This window comes from Myotis brandtii, unplaced genomic scaffold (genome assembly GCF_000412655.1).
Source record: "Myotis brandtii unplaced genomic scaffold, ASM41265v1 scaffold199, whole genome shotgun sequence".
In the NCBI taxonomy this organism is placed as follows: domain Eukaryota; kingdom Metazoa; phylum Chordata; class Mammalia; order Chiroptera; family Vespertilionidae; genus Myotis; species Myotis brandtii.
This window is the reverse complement of record NW_005357414.1, coordinates 2,947,863-2,964,529: the sequence shown is the minus strand read 5'-3', so window position 1 is coordinate 2,964,529 and position 16,667 is coordinate 2,947,863. Positions and strand designations below refer to the sequence as shown.

At 35.5% G+C, this 16,667-nt stretch overlaps 1 protein-coding gene and 1 pseudogene across 2 annotated transcripts in view; one reads left to right on the top strand and one right to left on the bottom strand.

Annotated features, from left to right (window-relative positions):
* The window catches only part of COL4A5 (collagen, type IV, alpha 5), a 329,573-nt gene extending 325,044 nt beyond the window's left edge, over positions 1-4,529 (top strand). For both annotated transcript variants that reach the window (XM_005865212.2, XM_005865213.2), the window contains 3 exons: positions 1,562-1,676; positions 2,017-2,189; positions 3,300-4,529. In XM_005865212.2, coding sequence (XP_005865274.1) covers positions 1,562-1,676; positions 2,017-2,189; positions 3,300-3,381 — 370 coding nt within the window. In that variant the 3' untranslated portion in view covers positions 3,382-4,529. The remainder of the gene's footprint in view (positions 1-1,561; positions 1,677-2,016; positions 2,190-3,299) is intronic.
* Positions 4,530-11,474: 6,945 nt separating this feature from the next.
* On the bottom strand, positions 11,475-11,875 carry LOC102256479 (annotated as a pseudogene).
* Between the last annotated feature and the right edge of the window lie 4,792 nt (positions 11,876-16,667).

Sequence of the window (16,667 nt, the reverse complement as noted above, 5' to 3'; positions counted from 1 at the left end):
CTGCCAGCCTGGTCACCCCTAACTGCCATTCCCCTGCCAGCCTTGGTCACCCCCAACTGCCACCCCTGCCAGCCTGGTCACCCCTCATGGCCCCCCCCACCGGCCCGGTCACCCCACACAGCCTGCTTTTAAATCTTTTGGTCATCCCTCACTAACCCCCCTATCAGCCTGGTTGCCCTATGCAGCCTGCTTGTTCAGTCATTTGGTCATTCCTCACTAACCCCCCTGCTGGCCTGGTCATAGGCAGCCATCTTTGTGAGGGCATGAGGGTCAATTTGCATATTACCTCTTTATTATATAGGATAATGGGGAGCCCTGAAAAGTTTTTTACCTTCATTTTAGGGAAGAATACAGAATCATTGGTATGTAACATGGATTACAAAGGGGATAGTCCTGAGGTTGAGATATCATTAGATTGAAGATAATGTAATAATCCTGGCAGGAGTGGATGGAACGTTCAGTGGGGTACATGTATCACTTTAATAGAATAAGATAGGATTTTGCAGTTGATTAGCTATGGGAAGGAGGAAGTGATACATGAAATTTAGAGTTTTGTCAGGTTTGAACCCTAGTTTAACTTGATCTCCTAGGCATATTAGATATTGCCATTTTCATTCTGATCATAACCCAATTTATCTAGGAATCCAGCAACCATAAAAGATGAATCGTTGGAAAGTCTAGTATTTTCTCCCTTGAATATAAAGGTGAAACCTAGTCCAGCCCCTCTTAATAGCATATTTAGGATGCCCTTTTTAAATACATTTGCCCAAATCATTTTTGTTGAGTACCCTTGGTGTATATACTATGGGAATTCATTTTTTGTGATTTTTGTCTGTCCCAATTGTTGGGAGTAGAAGGTTCCCTAAAGATATTTCCTCTTTTGTAGATAAACTGTGCCCATTGGTTCAATATTTCAAAAGTCCACTCATGTTCTTTATTATGGACTTGGTAGACTAAGCTGTATCTACTTTGTTGCTATTTTACTTGATTTTATAGATTTAAGCCACATCTACAAGTGCCTGGGTACCTGCCCAGCATTCTGGATATGTAGTACTTCTCCAGGTAGACCAAATAGTTAACAAATATCTTTGAACCAAAAATAATGGGTGGGAGTTGAGAAAGCGTCTGTTTCTTGTCTTTTTCTAGTTTACCAGACATTGTTCTTACCACAGTTTCAGCATTACTAAATGTCTTACCTTTCATTTGAGCACTCTAACAGCAAGTAGTATGTGCAATACACTAAACCAACCTCTTATTGCAATTATGGCATTGACTATAACAAGTATCAATTTAGGGCAGAATAGAAAATGAAAATGCTACAGTAGTGATTCTTTAGTTTCTTGAAAAAAAAACTTGCAGTTTTTATTTATAACTTTGTTATGTATATTAGGAGACAAGGCTTATGAAAAAGCAATTCTCAAAGTGCATTATCTCTTCCTTTTCTGAGCATTGAAGACAACTTAATCGGCTTCTATACCAGGATGGCAGCCAAAGAAGAGGGAATGCTATTTCCCACATATTGACTCTGTAGATTGTATTCCCTCTTACCTTCCCTTACTAGGTGTGCAGTGTGTGAAGCTCCAGCTGTGGTGATTGCTGTTCACAGTCAGACCATCCAGATTCCTCGTTGTCCTCAGGGATGGGATTCTCTTTGGATTGGTTATTCCTTCATGATGGTATGAAACATGCTTTCTTGTCTTTGTTATCATAGCTAACTGTCCATCATATCAACATTTCTTCCCAATATGAATATTCCTGTCATTTGCATAATAAGAAGCTTGACCTCAAATAGCTGCTGTCCAAGCACTTTGTTCCCCCTCACACATTTTATAGATCATATTTTTATAATCTGCCTGTTGCTTTTGTTGAGTATTCTTGGTGTAGATACTATTCTCTTACCTGTGGCCCTAGTTCCTTCACTAGATTTGATTTTTTGGCGAGTTTAGCACATATCTTTGAGTATCCACTAAGGTATGCACATGAGTGCATTGGCACATTTTTCCTTTTCTTTTCTAGCATACAAGTGCCGGGGCAGAGGGCTCAGGTCAAGCTCTGGCCTCCCCTGGTTCATGCTTAGAAGAGTTTCGTTCAGCTCCTTTCATTGAATGCCATGGGCGGGGTACCTGCAACTACTATGCCAATTCCTACAGCTTTTGGCTGGCAACTGTAGATGTGTCAGACATGTTCAGGTAAGGTGCTTATAATTTTAGTTTAATTTAGGTCTTTAGCTTCCTTCAGAGATGCTAGGGAAAAGAGAGACAATTTATGAATGGTTTATACCTAACAAATGTTAAAAAATTTAGTGGAATGTGTCCTTCATTCTTGCTTGTTCTCCTCATATACCTGACTCATAGGAGATAAACAAAGTTAGCTAATAGTAGGTATGTGTGGTTTGAGATGGCTTGGTAGTAATTCTTCAGTAGCAAAACAAGCAAAGCCAGGAAAGGTCATGTGACCTGCTCAATAACAAATGAGCAGCTATTTAACTAGATGGAAGCCATCCAAGGAATTGAAGCTATAATCTGTGTTCCCTCTGCCAGCCCAATGAACTCTTTTCCAAGGATGTTTTCAAGCCTCTCATTCAAGTGTTTGTATTGGGGAGAACACTTATAACACATGTACCTCAGGATACTTCAATCTATTGGATTTTATTCAGTTTAAATGTATTTTATATGTTGCTTCTTTTGAATGTTTTCTTATGTGTTATCTTTATGCATTTCTTATGTCTTATATATTATCATTTATTCATCATCAGTTGCCCAGATTCTCCTGATTATAGGACTATTAGAAAAATGTATAAGAGGGAGATACAAATAGACAAAGATAATAGTGGTGCAGAGAAAAGTCACAAAAATACCTACCAGTAATCATTCTTAGGTCATACTAGTCACTGCACTTGATCATATTGCTCAAAAGTTAACCATTAGTCATCAGGAGAGCTTCTTTAATACAGAAATAATGTTTGCAGATGCGAGGGTGATCTGGCTGTGACGTCTGTCACTCCATTGATTACCAGGATTGATTCAGCTGATCTGGCTGGCTAGGCGGGTGTCCCCCTCCTCTCACCCATCCATGTGTGTCCCTCAAGAAGCTGCAGATGTGTGCTCCATCAGAAGAGGATGACCTTCCCCCCAGAGGAGAGAACTGGTCTTTGGTCAAGGGTATATGAGTAGCTGCACTCCCCTGCTAGAACCTCTAAACAAGCTCTCAAAAATAACGTTTGTATGTGAATTTGAACCAATAATATAATATAAATACCAGAAAAGGCTAATCTGATTGTCTTGTTTCTTATTTCCCAGCAAACCTCAGTCAGAAACGCTGAAGACAGGAGACTTGAGGACACGTATTAGCCGATGTCAAGTGTGCATGAAAAGGACATAATATTTTGAAAAATTCCGTGTGTGCTTTAAAATGTGATATATATGAAATTCCCAGGATGCAATGTCTCACTCTCCCCAACTTTACCACTGCTGCCCAACAATGGTGCTACTATATATGACCAAGAAAGCATGCTGACTAGTAACCATGAAGATTCAGATGTACCTCAGCAATGTGCTAGAACAAAGTCGCTATTATTTTTCTACATAAGAAATAAGGATATGAATTCACTTTTTGGGTCCAGAATGACTTTCTGTAAGGATTATAAAATGAAGATTATATATATTGTGACCAGTAACAAAAATGGTGCGTTAAAAATTCAATTAAGGGAAGAATCTCACTGAGTAAAATAAAAGACTGCAGTTTGGGGGAAGAATTATTTTTCATGGTGCTACTAATCCTACTCTATCCATGGTTTTTAATATAAAAGTGTTAAGTTTATTTTGCTCTGTAAGTAAAGAATGTGTATATTGTGTAAACAGCCTTTTAGCTCACAATGTTGAGTCATTTAGATGTGACCTGACATGAGTCAATCTTTACAAAAAATATAGGAAACCCTAGAGTACAGAGAGCAGGATTTTATATTCATGTTTATCAAAGTAAGAAAATTTATATTCCATGAAGTTACTACTGAGAGTAAATTTATTTTGAATTTTATCCCCTAAGTTCTTATTTGACTTTTTTAAATATAGGTTATTTTAGTCATTTTAATCATAATTTTAATTTTTTTTGTTACATACCAAATTATAATATCTAATGGAGCAATTTCTTTTTTTGCTATATTCTCCAACACACTCAACACCAGTTGTCCCCCATTTTAATGTTTCTTACATTTTGTTTTGTTCACTCTTCACTAGGCAAAGTTCTCCTAAATAATTTTGAGAAACAAAAATATACAAAAAATGATCATTCTTTTCTGTGTACTTCTTATGCAAGAATTATTAGTTTATGGTCTACACTTGTACAAGAACTGGGAAGACAATACTTGGTTAGTCTTCTCTTTTCAATTATAAAGCCAATTGATGTTTCTTACTCTTTTTTATTCTAAACGTTTTATTATAGTCATAGAATAACTAATTTCCCTAGCTGTCACCTTCTCAATGTTTTTTTAACTCACCAATTTCATTAAAGATACCATATGTTGGAAGGATGGTTTGTTGTGTATGTCTTCAGTCTGTGTGTAAAAGTCTGCACATTTACAGCTAGACTACACGTCTGCACATCAATAAGTAGTCCTTTCTAGGAGTTGTATTTCATTTACATTACTATACATAAGCACAAGGAGAAGGAACTTGAGTTTACTAACTATAACCTCCATTAGCCATATTGCACATGCAGTAACTTTCCTTATTTGGCTCCTGTCAGAAAAAAAAAAATTTAGTCTGTAAATCAGATGAACAAATATCAAGCTAGCTGGGCCAAGGAGTATGTGGTTACTTATCAGTTTAGAGAGGCTGGAAAGGTTAAAGACTAGGTAGAAAACATTTAAGCTATAACAGAATCAGTATAGTAAGAAGCCAGGCTTTGAGATAACTTGGTTTAAATATAACCTTGAATTGATTATGTACTTTCAGATATGGGAACGGTTGCCCACTTTAAGGCCAGCAGCAGCAGCACAGAAAACTCCCCTATGGAGTGCAAAGAGATAACAGCCAAAAGTCATTTTCACAAATACATCATTCTCCTGCTCTGAGAAACCATTATGTGTGTTAAGGTTTTTCTCATTGCAGTTCTATCAGTTTTTGCTTCATCAATTTTGAATATCTGTTATTAGGTGCATAAACATTTTAAGACTCTTGATAAAATGATCTCATTATAATAATAGTAACATGGTAGAGAGAATATTAATAGTCTTTGCTCTGAAATCTACGTAGATAGCAATATAGCCATCCAGCTTTCTTTGTGTTAGTGTTTGTAAGGTATATTTTTTTCTCATCATTTTGCTTTTAATCTATTTCTGCCTTTATATTTAAGTGTATTTCTTGTAGTCAGCATATAGTTGGATCTCACTTTCTTATTCAATCTAACAATTTTTGCCTTTTAGTAGACTGTATTTAATGTGGTTATTGATGTGATTTGGTTTAAATCTATCATCTTGCTGTTTGTTTTCTATTTGTGCCATTGGTAATTTGTTCACTTTTTAATGACTTATTTTGGATTGAGTATTTTTCTGATTTTATTTTATCTTCTTTGTGGCACATTATCTATAACATATTGTTTCATTAATGACTGCTTTCAGGTTTAGGTATACATATTTAACTTATCACAATCTACATTCAAAGTTATATAATATCACTTCATGTATGCTTAAAATGTTACAATAGTATACTTTCAATTCTCCCCTCCTGATCTTTGTGCTATTATTTTCATACTAGGGCCCAGTGCACGAATTCGTGCACCTTGAAAGGAACTGTGGGCTACGAGGCTGCAGTGGGCACAGGGGTGGGTCTTGGCCCATCCTCTGCAGCCCCCGGCCCCTCCCACGCTGGTGCCAGCAGTGGGTGCGAGCAGGGCTGGCTCAGTCAGTGGGTGTGAGTGGCATCTGCTGCCCTGATCACCCCTCAGGAACAGGGGGAGGTGGAGAAGCCCTCAGGGGCGATCGGGGCCAGTAGCTGCCACTCGCACCCACTGCTGGCACTGAGCCATCTGGGCCAGTGCCAGGCACTGACAGCGGGTGCAAGCAGCGGCTGCAGTACCAGCAGCAGTTGCAAGCACTGGGCAGGACCGCAGCGTGCAGGAGCAAAGAATTTTCAGTAACCACCAGAGGCTTGCCCCGATGACAGTGACCGGCACCCCGCCTTGGTCTGGCACCTCCGCTCACCTGTTCCACCAACCCATGGTGGCCAATGCCCGCCATGTTCCACGTGCACCCCCTGGTGGTCAGTGACCTGTTGTTTGGTTGTTCTGCTGTTCAGTCTATTTGCATATTAGGGTGATAGATAGATAGATAGATAGATAGATAGATAGATAGATAGATAGATGATAGATAGATAGATAGATAGATAGATAGATAGATAGATAGATACTGTAACTTTAATGTTGTAAACATCATTCTACATCCTTATTATTTTTGTTTAAACAGTGCATTCACTTTTTATTCTTTATATCTCACATACCATAAATTCACCCTCTCAATCTTTATAATTCTATGATTTTTAGTATATTCACAAAGTTACACAAGCATCATCACTATTAAATTCCAGAACATTTTCATCACCCCAGAAAGAAAACTTCATATCCATTAGCAATGACTCACTATCCATTTATCCCTTCCCCCAGCCTTTGACAACTAATTTTTTCTCTAAAGATTAGCATACCTGGACATTTTGTACAAATAGTTCATACAATATATGACCTTTTGTGCCTCTTTTTTTTCACTTAATGTAATATTTCCAAGGCTTATTCACATTGTAGCATTGTCAATACTTCATGCCTTTATTTTTTTCATTGAGGTGAAATTCACATAATGTTAAACTATTTTAAAGTGAACAAATCAAGTGGCATTTAGTACATTCACAATGTGTGCAACCACCACCTCTGTCTAGTTCTAAAACATTTTCATCATCCCAAAAGAAAACCTCTTACCCATTGCACAGTTACTCCCCACTCCCTGAAGTCCTTGGCTGCCACTAATCTGCTTTCTGTTTCTATGGATTTACCTATTCTGGATGTTTTGTAAAAATGGAATAATTCAATATATGACCATTTTTGTCTGGTTTATTCCATTTAGCATAATGTTTTCAAGGTTGATCCATATTATGTGTGAGTATTTCAGTATTTTTTAAGTTTAATAATAATCTATTGTATAGATATACCACATTTTGTTTATTCGTTCATCCATTGACATTTGGGGTTGTTTCCACCTTTTGATGGTTGTGTATCATGCTGTAATGAATATTTATGTACAAGTATTTTTTTAATATTTGTTTTCAGTTTTGGGGGTATATACCTAGGAGTAGATTTGCTTGATCATATAGTAATTCTATATTTAACTTCTTGAGAAAACTGCCAAAGAGTTTTCCACAGCAATGCATAAGTGTTTCATTTTTTCCACATGCTTACCAAAACTTATTTTTCCACTTTTTAAATTTTAACCATCTCAGTGGGTGTGAAGTGGTATCTTATTGTGGTTTTGATTTGCATTTTCCTAAGAACTAATGATGCTGAACATCTTTTTGTGTGCTTGTTAGTCTTTTGCATATATTCTTTAGAGAAATGTCTATTTAGGTGTTTTTCCCATTTTTTAATTGGGTTATTTTTCTTTTTTTCTTGAGCTGTAAGAATACTTTATATATTCTGAATACTAGTCTCTTATCAGATATGTGATTTCCAAATATTATCACCCATTCTGAAGGTTGTCTTGTTACTTTTTGTTGTTGTTATTCCTGACCTGGGGATATTTTTCCATTGGTTTTTAGAAAGAGTGGAAGGGAGGGGGAGAGACAGACAGAGAGAAACATGGATGTGAGAGAGACACATCTATTGGTTGCCTCCTGCATGCACCCAACAGGAGCTGGGGATCAAGCTTGCCCTTGACCAGGAATCAAACCCATGACCCTTCAGTCCATAGGCTGATACTCTAATCACTGAGCAAACCAGCTAGGGCACCTTGTTACTTTCTTGAAGGTGTCCTTTAAAATACAAAATATTTTAATATTAATGAAATCCTGTTAGTTTTTCATTTTGTTGCCTTTCCTGTTGGTGTCATATCAAGGAAACCATTGCTTAATCCAAGGTCATGAAGATTTGCCCTTATGTTTTCTGCTCCTAAGAGTTTTATAGTTTTAGCTCTTACATTTAAATATTTGATTCATTTTGAATTAATTTTATACATGATGTGAGGTAAGGGTCCACCTTCATTCTTTTGCATTCAGTTATCCAGTTGTTCCATCACCATTTCTTGAAAAGACTATTCTTTCCCCCATTAAATTGTTTTGGCACCCTTTGAAAAATTAATTGACCATAAGTGTATGGGTTTATTTCTGTACTCTTAATTCCATTCCATTGATCTATATGTTTATCCTTATGGCAGTACCATACAGTCTTGATTACTGTAACTTTTTAGTAAGTTTTGAAATTGTGAATTTTCCAACTTTGTTCTTTTTTAGAATGGTTTTGGCTCTTCAGGCTCCCTTATGATTCTATATGAATTTTAGGATTAGCTTGTCACCTTAAAAAAAAGCCAGCTGGCATTTTGATAGATTGCTTTGAATCTGTTTATCACTTTGGGGTATATTATATTTTAACAATAGTAAAGCTTCCATTGTACAAACACAGGATGTCTTTATATAGGTCTTTAATTTCTTTCAATTCTGTTTTGTATTTTCTGGTGTACGTGTCTTAACTACTTTTTAAATGTATTTCTAAATATTTTATTCTATTATATGCTACTGTAAATGGAATTGTTGCCTTAATTCTTTTTTTAAACTGTTCATTGCTAGTGTATAGAAATATAATTATTGTTTTTATAGATCTTGTATCCTGTAACTATGCTGAATGCATTTGTTAGCTCTATTATGTTTTTAGTGAGTTTTTTAGCATTTTCTGTATATAAGGTCACATCATCTGCAAATAGAAATGATTTTATTGCTTCCTCTCTAATGTTTATGCATTTTATTTATTTGCTTTGCCTAATTGATAAGACTAGAAACTACAGTACAATATTAAATAGAAATAATGAGAGTGGACATCTTTTTCTTCTTAATCCAAGGGGGAAAACTTTCTGTCTTTCACCATTAAGTATGATGTTAGCTGTCATTTTTCATAGATGCCATTTATCACATTGAGGAAGTTCCCTTCTATTCCTAGCTGTTGAGTGTTTTTATCATGAAGGGTTCTTGGATATTGTAAACTGATTTTTATGTATCAATTGAGATAAGCATGCATTTTTTTTTCTTTATTTTATTAATTAGGTGTATTACATCGATAGATTTTAATATGTTGACTAAACCTTGCATTCTGGCATAAATCCTGCTTAATCATGGTGTATAATCCTTTTAATGTGCTCTTAAATTTATTTTCCTAGTATTTGTTGAGAATTTTCTGCATCAATATTTATATGAGATGTAGATCTGGAGTTTTCTTATAATGTTTTTGTCTGGCTTTTATATCAGCATATTTTATATCAGCATATTACTGGCATCATAGAATGACTTGGGAGGTATTTGTGTCTCTTTAATTTTTGGAAGAGTTTGAGCATGATTGGTATTAATTCTTCTTTAAAGGTTTGGTCAGATATGCCAGAGAAACCAGATCTTGTCCTCTGCTTTTTATATGTTGCTTAAATAGATTTGCTAGGCTTCTTATGTTTTTTTTTTTTCATTTGTTTGTTTTTTTGTTTTTGTTTTTTAATTTTTGAGAGTTTATTTGAGCCAAACTGTCAACATATAGCAGAACCTAAATGAATTGAGATAATGCTTCGGAGAATGGTGGGTTACATCTGTATTTATACATTGCAATCAAAGGTAAGGGACATAGGTGGGTTACATGAAATCCATTGGTGATAGATTAAAAAGGTGGGATAAAGCAAAGCGGGGAAACCTTTGGGATAGGGTAAAAAGTGAAACGATGGACATATGCTTCTTTTACATAGATGAATACAGGACAGTTTTACATAATTAACAGTTGATAATTAACTTGATAACAATAACAATGAGAGAATGTCCTGGTGCCATTTGTTGTGCCTGGAGGGGTCAGGAAGTTACAAGTTACCCAGAGATCTCGCAGATATGTTATCTTAGAGGCAAAAAGGCAAATGGGCTCAGTAAAGATCTAAGTTGATCTTTGTCAGGGAAAATACTAGCCTAGGACATGACTACCCACTATAACCTGTTTGTAGTTAAGTATTTAATTTTCAGACCATCTTTTGTGGTTACTTTAGGTCTCTGAGGTTGCAAGGCTGCCATGCAGGCCTCCCCTGAGCTTGTCAGGTTAGCATGTGGCCCCTTTCGTCCACACATCCCCCTTTTGGTCATAAATCAATCCAAAGGATGCATTGATGACCAACATTTGGTTGGATAATGGAGTCCATGGTGCTAGGAAGGCTCATTTTTAGGATGTCTCAGTGTCAGCATGTCTTGCTGAACAGGTGGACCACTGGGGATGGGGCAAGACCATAACCTTATGTAAAGGGTTTTTCCGTTGGCTGGGATGCTTGTTCCCCTCAGACTTTTCCTCGTCTAGTATTAGACATTTTCTGTTCCTAATCGATGTTATTGGTTTAGTATTGTTACTTTTGTTCATGATATGTAAATGTTATATTAGATGCAGAAAAGCAAAACTTAAGACAAACAGCAAAAAGACATGGATCATGGTGGCTCAAAAATTTGACTGCCTCCCATTTACCTGCCCATTTTGAATAATAATAATTCGACCTTAAATGCCATCTAAGGCTTCTTATGGTTTTTAAGATCTATGTGATTTTGGCCTTGAATGAGTTAAGGAGTTTTGACTCCTCTTCCAATTTTTGTGGAAAGTTTTGTGAATGTTTAGAGTTATTTAAAAAAAAACATTTGATAGAATTCACTATTTAAGTTATTTGGTCCAAGGCTTTTATTTGTGAGATTTTTTTAAAAATTAATTTTCCATCTGTTTATTTGTTCTATCTATTCATTTTTTCTATTTCTTCTTGTAAGTTTTGCTAGTTTGTGTCCCATAAATCTGTCTATTCCTTGTAGTGTGTCTAATTTACCTGCATACAATTATTCATAGTATTCTTATATAGTCAATTTTATTTCTGAAATTTCAGTAGTAATGTTCCCTCTTATATTCCTGATCTTAATAATTTGCATCTTCTCTCTGGTCATGGTCTGTCTAGCTAAAAATTTGTCAATTTTGTTATTAATTTTGAAGAACCAACTTTTGATTTTGTTAGTTTCCTATATTGTTTTTCCTACTTTCCATTTTATTGATTTCCAATCTAATCTTTGTTATTTCCTTCGTTCTGATTGCTTTGGATTTAATTTTTTCTTCTTTGTGTAGTTTTCTTTAAAATATTAGGTTAGGTGGTTGATTTCGAGGTCTTTCATTTTTTTTTAATATGCACATTTACAACTACAAATTTCCCTCTAAACACTGCTTTAGCCATATCCTGTAAGTTTTTTTTTTTTTTTAACTGATAGTCAATTTATGAAAAAGGTTGATTTAAGCATCTGCAATGGTGACTTCAACTCTGACTTCTGGCTCAATACTGATGAAAGTAATCTGCTTAACAGTCTCAGGACTGTGCAAATCAATGAATCGCTTGTGGATCCTCATCTGAAGCCTATCCTTAAGTCTTAGAACCCTCCCCACAGGGAGCTTTTCTTGTAGTGATTCTCAGAGTCTTCACAAGCATCTGAACTGGTCCTTTCATTTTGAGATTCTTTTTCTTTGCTCCACTGATCAAGTCAGCACACACCTACAAAGATTTTACTTCGTGGCTGGTTAGAGTAATTCTAATTCGGTGAATCATCACTTCTGGTTCCACCAATGTCTTTCAGGTATCTTTAAAAGCCATGGCTGCAGTGCAGCTTTCTGACCAACTTGTTCTGTGGTAAGAGTGAACAGTGGTGAATGCAAGCAGCAGTGAGTCAGTAGGAGGAGTGGGCAGGATGGAGCTCTGCTGCAGCTGCAACCGTGTCTTCCTCAAAGAGCTGATAAGTTGAATATGTTGTGGTTTTGCTTTCATTAATTTTTAAGTACTTTTTCTCTCTTTTTTTTAACTGGGATGCAAGAAGTATTTTATAATTTACCTTATTTCTTCACATACCCATTGGTTATTTAGGGTTGTGTTATTTAATTCACATTGCTATTTGTGAATATATTATTTGAGAATATCTCAACATTCCTGCCACTGATTTCATTCTGATGTGGTCAGAGAACAGACTTAGTATAATTTTAGTCTTTTAAAATTTATCAAGAATTTTTTTCCTTATCACCATTTATCCCCTCGATGCCCTCTTCCACCTCCACTCACCTTCCTCCCCACAACCACCCCTGCAATCACCACACTGTTGTTCATCTCTATGAGTTCTCTCTCTCTTTTCTTTTTTGCTCCCTCTCTCCACCCTGTAATCTTTTTCCATGTGCTCTTTAGAACAATGTGTATTTTGTGTTGGGCAGAGCATTCTATAGAAGTCTATTGGGTCTAGTTGATTTATAGTGTTGTTCAAGTCTTCAGTTTTCTTCCTTTTTATTTATTGATTTGAAGAGAGAGAGAGATAAATTTGTTTTTCTACTTATTTATGCATTCATTGGTTATTTCTTGTATGTACCCTGATCAGGTATCAAACCCGCAAACTTGGCATATGGGGATGAAGCTCCAACCAACTGAGCTATCTGGCCAGGATCAAGTTTTTCATTTTCTTGTTAATATTTTGCCTATTTGTACTATTCCTATTGAAAATAGGATATTCAAGTCTCCAACTGTCATTATTGAATTGCTTATTCATCAAATCATTTATTTCTGTTATATTTTGCTTCATGTATTTTGGGACTCTAATGTTGTATATAAATAGATTATAGGTGCACACATATAGGTAATTGTTTTATCTTTGTATAGATCCACCCTTTTATCTTGATTAAATGTCCTTCTGTGTCTATAGTAACAAATTTCGTCTTAAAAGTCTATTTTGTTTGATATCAGTACAGCCACTCCATCTCTCTGTTGCTAAATGTTTGCATGGAATATTTTTTCCATCTCTTTACATTAAATCTATTTATGTATTTAAATCTAAAGTCTGTCTCTTACAGACAGCATATAGGTGGATCATAATTTTATATCCATTCTGCCAACCTCTTCCTTTTGGTTGTATTGTTTAATGTAAATACTGAAATGTAAGATTTGTGACTTCCATGTTATTATTTGTTTTCTATATATTTTATGACTTTTCTGTTCCTCCATCACTTCTATCTTTTGTGTTAAATAGCATGTTTTTTTTCCTTTGTCACTTTTTACTCTATTTTATGGAATTATTTTCTTATTGTTTTCCCTGTGGGTTACAATTAATATCTTAAATTATAACCATCTAGTTAAGATAACGGGCAACTCAATTTCGAAAGTATACAAAAAGTTTGCTCTATATAGCTCCATTATCATCTGAAATACATCTTTATACATTATATACCCATCAACACATATTTATAACTATTGCTTTAGGCAGGTGTTTTTTAAATTAAGAGAAAAAGTTACAAACAAAAAATACATTTATAATGTATTTTCTATTTTCCTATACAGTTACCTGTAGTTCTTTTTTTTGTTCATGTGGATTTGAATTAACGTCCAGTGTCTTTTCATTTCAGCCTGATGGACTCCTTTTAGTATTTCTAGTGTGATAGTTTGCTTATGATGAATTATCTCAGTGATTGTTTATCTGGTGATATCTTTATTTCTCATTTATATTTGAAGGATAGTTCTGCCAAAATAGAATACTTGTTTAATAGTGTCTTTGTTGTTGTTGTTCTAGCCTCTTGTTTTTTATGGGTAATCGGCAAGTAATATTATGGAGGATCCTCTGTTCATGGTGAATTGCTTCTATATTGCTGCTTTGAATAGTCTCTTTGTCTTTAACTTTTGACAGTTTGATTCTAATATATATTGATGAGATCCTCTTTGAATTATTTCTATTTGGAATTCATTGTGCTCTTTGGATGTGCAGATTAATTTTATAAAATTTTGGTAGGTTTTAGCCATTATTTCTTCGAATACTTTTTTCTGCCCTTTTGTCTCTCCATTTACCTTCTGGGACTTTTATTATTATGTGTGTTGGTTCATTTGATGGTGTCCCATATTTCTCACAAGCTATTATTTTTCTTCATTCTCTTTTTCTTGCTATTTCTCAGTTTAAACTCATTTGAACAATCTTCCACTTTGCTGATTCTTTCAGACAACTCAGATGTGTTATTGAGCCCTTCTAGTGAATGTGTCATTTCAGTTTTTGTAATTTTGAACTCCAGAATTTGTATATGGGCCTTTTTTATATATAATTTCTATCTCTGAATTGACATTCACTAGTGAAGCACACATCTCATATTTTCCTGTACATTTTTAGACTTTGTTACATTTAGTTCTTTGAACACCAAAATTGATGATTTAAAGTCTTTATCTAGTAAGTCCAAAGTCAAGGCTTCCTCAGGGACAGTTACTGTCCAGTACTTATTTTCCTGTGTATGGTCATACTTTCTTACTATTTGCATACCTCATATTTTTTTTTCTGAAAATTGGACATTTAAAATAATAATGTATATCAGAAGTCCCTCAAATGGGTCTGTTGTAACCATTTGTTATTCTTGCTTATTTTTAATTAATGATGTTTCTGTATTAATTTTGTAAAAATATATACTTTTTGTCATGTGTCACCACTAAAGTCTCTGCTCATCTAGATTAGTGTTCAGATAATTATTTTATACAGATTTATTTAAATACCAGCAGCCAATAAATCTCTCTGTCATTGCTGAGTGGCTCTATGGGTTCATTGGGGCAAACCTTTAACACTCATCCAGGAAGTTAACAACTCTCTTTTAACCTTTACTTTCTACTTGCATATAAGACTATAGGTTAAGCAATGGTGAGACCTTTGGGTCTTCTCAGGTGTCTCATGAGCATGTGCACAGTCCAAGGCTTACTCATATCACTACACCTGTTCTTTTTCTTCAAGGTACACAAAAATATTTTAGAGCTTCTCAAAACCTCCTATGGACATATCATCCCCCCAGATTTTTCTTTTAAGATTTGTAGTATAGCCACTATGGAGAACAGTATGGAGTTTCCTCAGAAAATTAAAATGGAACTCCCATTTGACCCAGTGATCCACTTCTAGGGAATATATTCCAAGAAACTAGAAACACCAATCAGAAAGGATATATGCACCCCTATGTTTATAGCAGCACAATTCACCATAGCTAAGATTTGGAAACAGCCTAAGTGCCTATCAGCAGATGAGTGAATTAAAAAACTGTGGTACATCTACACAATGGAATACTTTGCTGCGGTAAAAAAGAAGGAATTCTTACCATTTGCAACAGCATGGATGGAACTGGAAAGCATTATACTAAGTGAAATAAGCCAGTAAGAGAAAGAGAAATATCACATGATCTCACTCATTTATGCAATATTGTGAACAACATAAACTGATGAACAAAAACAGATCCAGAGACAGAGAAGCATCGATCAGACCATCAAACCTCAGAGGGAAGGTAGGGGAGGGTGGAGATAAGGGGGAGAGATCAACCAAAGGACTTGTATGCATGCATATAAGCCTAACCAATGGACACAGACTCCAGGGGCGTGAGTCGGGTTGGGGAGTTGGGGGAGAAATGGGGGGATAAGGACACATATGTAATACCTTAATGATAAAGAAATTTAACAAAAGACTTGTAGTAAACCTTTGTTTACCCCAACTGTTACCTATAACCTTAGGCAATTGCAATATTAAGCAACTAATAAGGATTAGTTTTGACAAATGTTCCCTGGGAAAGGTTTGTTTGTAATGGCAAAACTCTGTATTAGGTTGAATAAAGACAAGTCTTGTGAGTAGGTTAATCTTGGCAACCACCAAACAGGTCAATAATGGCAGCTGTTTGGAAATGGGGCTTTGAAGGAGCTCCTAGCTTGTTTTTCCCCCTTCATTGACTGACTGGTGATTATTTTTTTTTCCTCTTTTTTAAATAACAAAAATTTATTTTCTCACAATTCTAGAAGCTAGAACCCAAAGATCAAGGTGTCAACAGCATTGGTTTCTTCTGAGGCTTCTCTCCATGGCTTGTAGCTGACCATCTTCTTTCTGTGTCTTCACATGGTCTTCCTTTTGTAAAAATCTGTGTTCAAATATCCTAATTTTATATGGACACCAGTCATAGTGGATTGGGGTCCACTCTAATGACCTCATTTTGAAATTAATTATGTTTTTAAAGACCCTATCTACAAACAGTCACATTCTTTTTTTTCATGTATTTTTATTGATTTCAGAGAGGAAGGGAGAAGGAGAGAGAAATAGAAACATCAATGATGTGAGAGAATCATTGATCAGCTGCCTCCTGCACACCCCACAGTGGGGCTCAAGCACACAACCCAGGCATGTGCCCTTGACTGGAATCAAACCTGGGACCCTTCAGTCTGCAGGCTGATGCTCTATCCACTGAGTAAACCAGCCAGGGCTAAGGTCACATTCTGAGGCATGGGGATTCGAAGTCAAAAAATAGACTTAAAAATGGACATTTCACTGAGCCATTCTACAGTTAGGAAGCCACACCAAAGCTGTAAATATAATTCCTCAAATTATAGTATCATACATTACTTTCTTTTTTTTTAA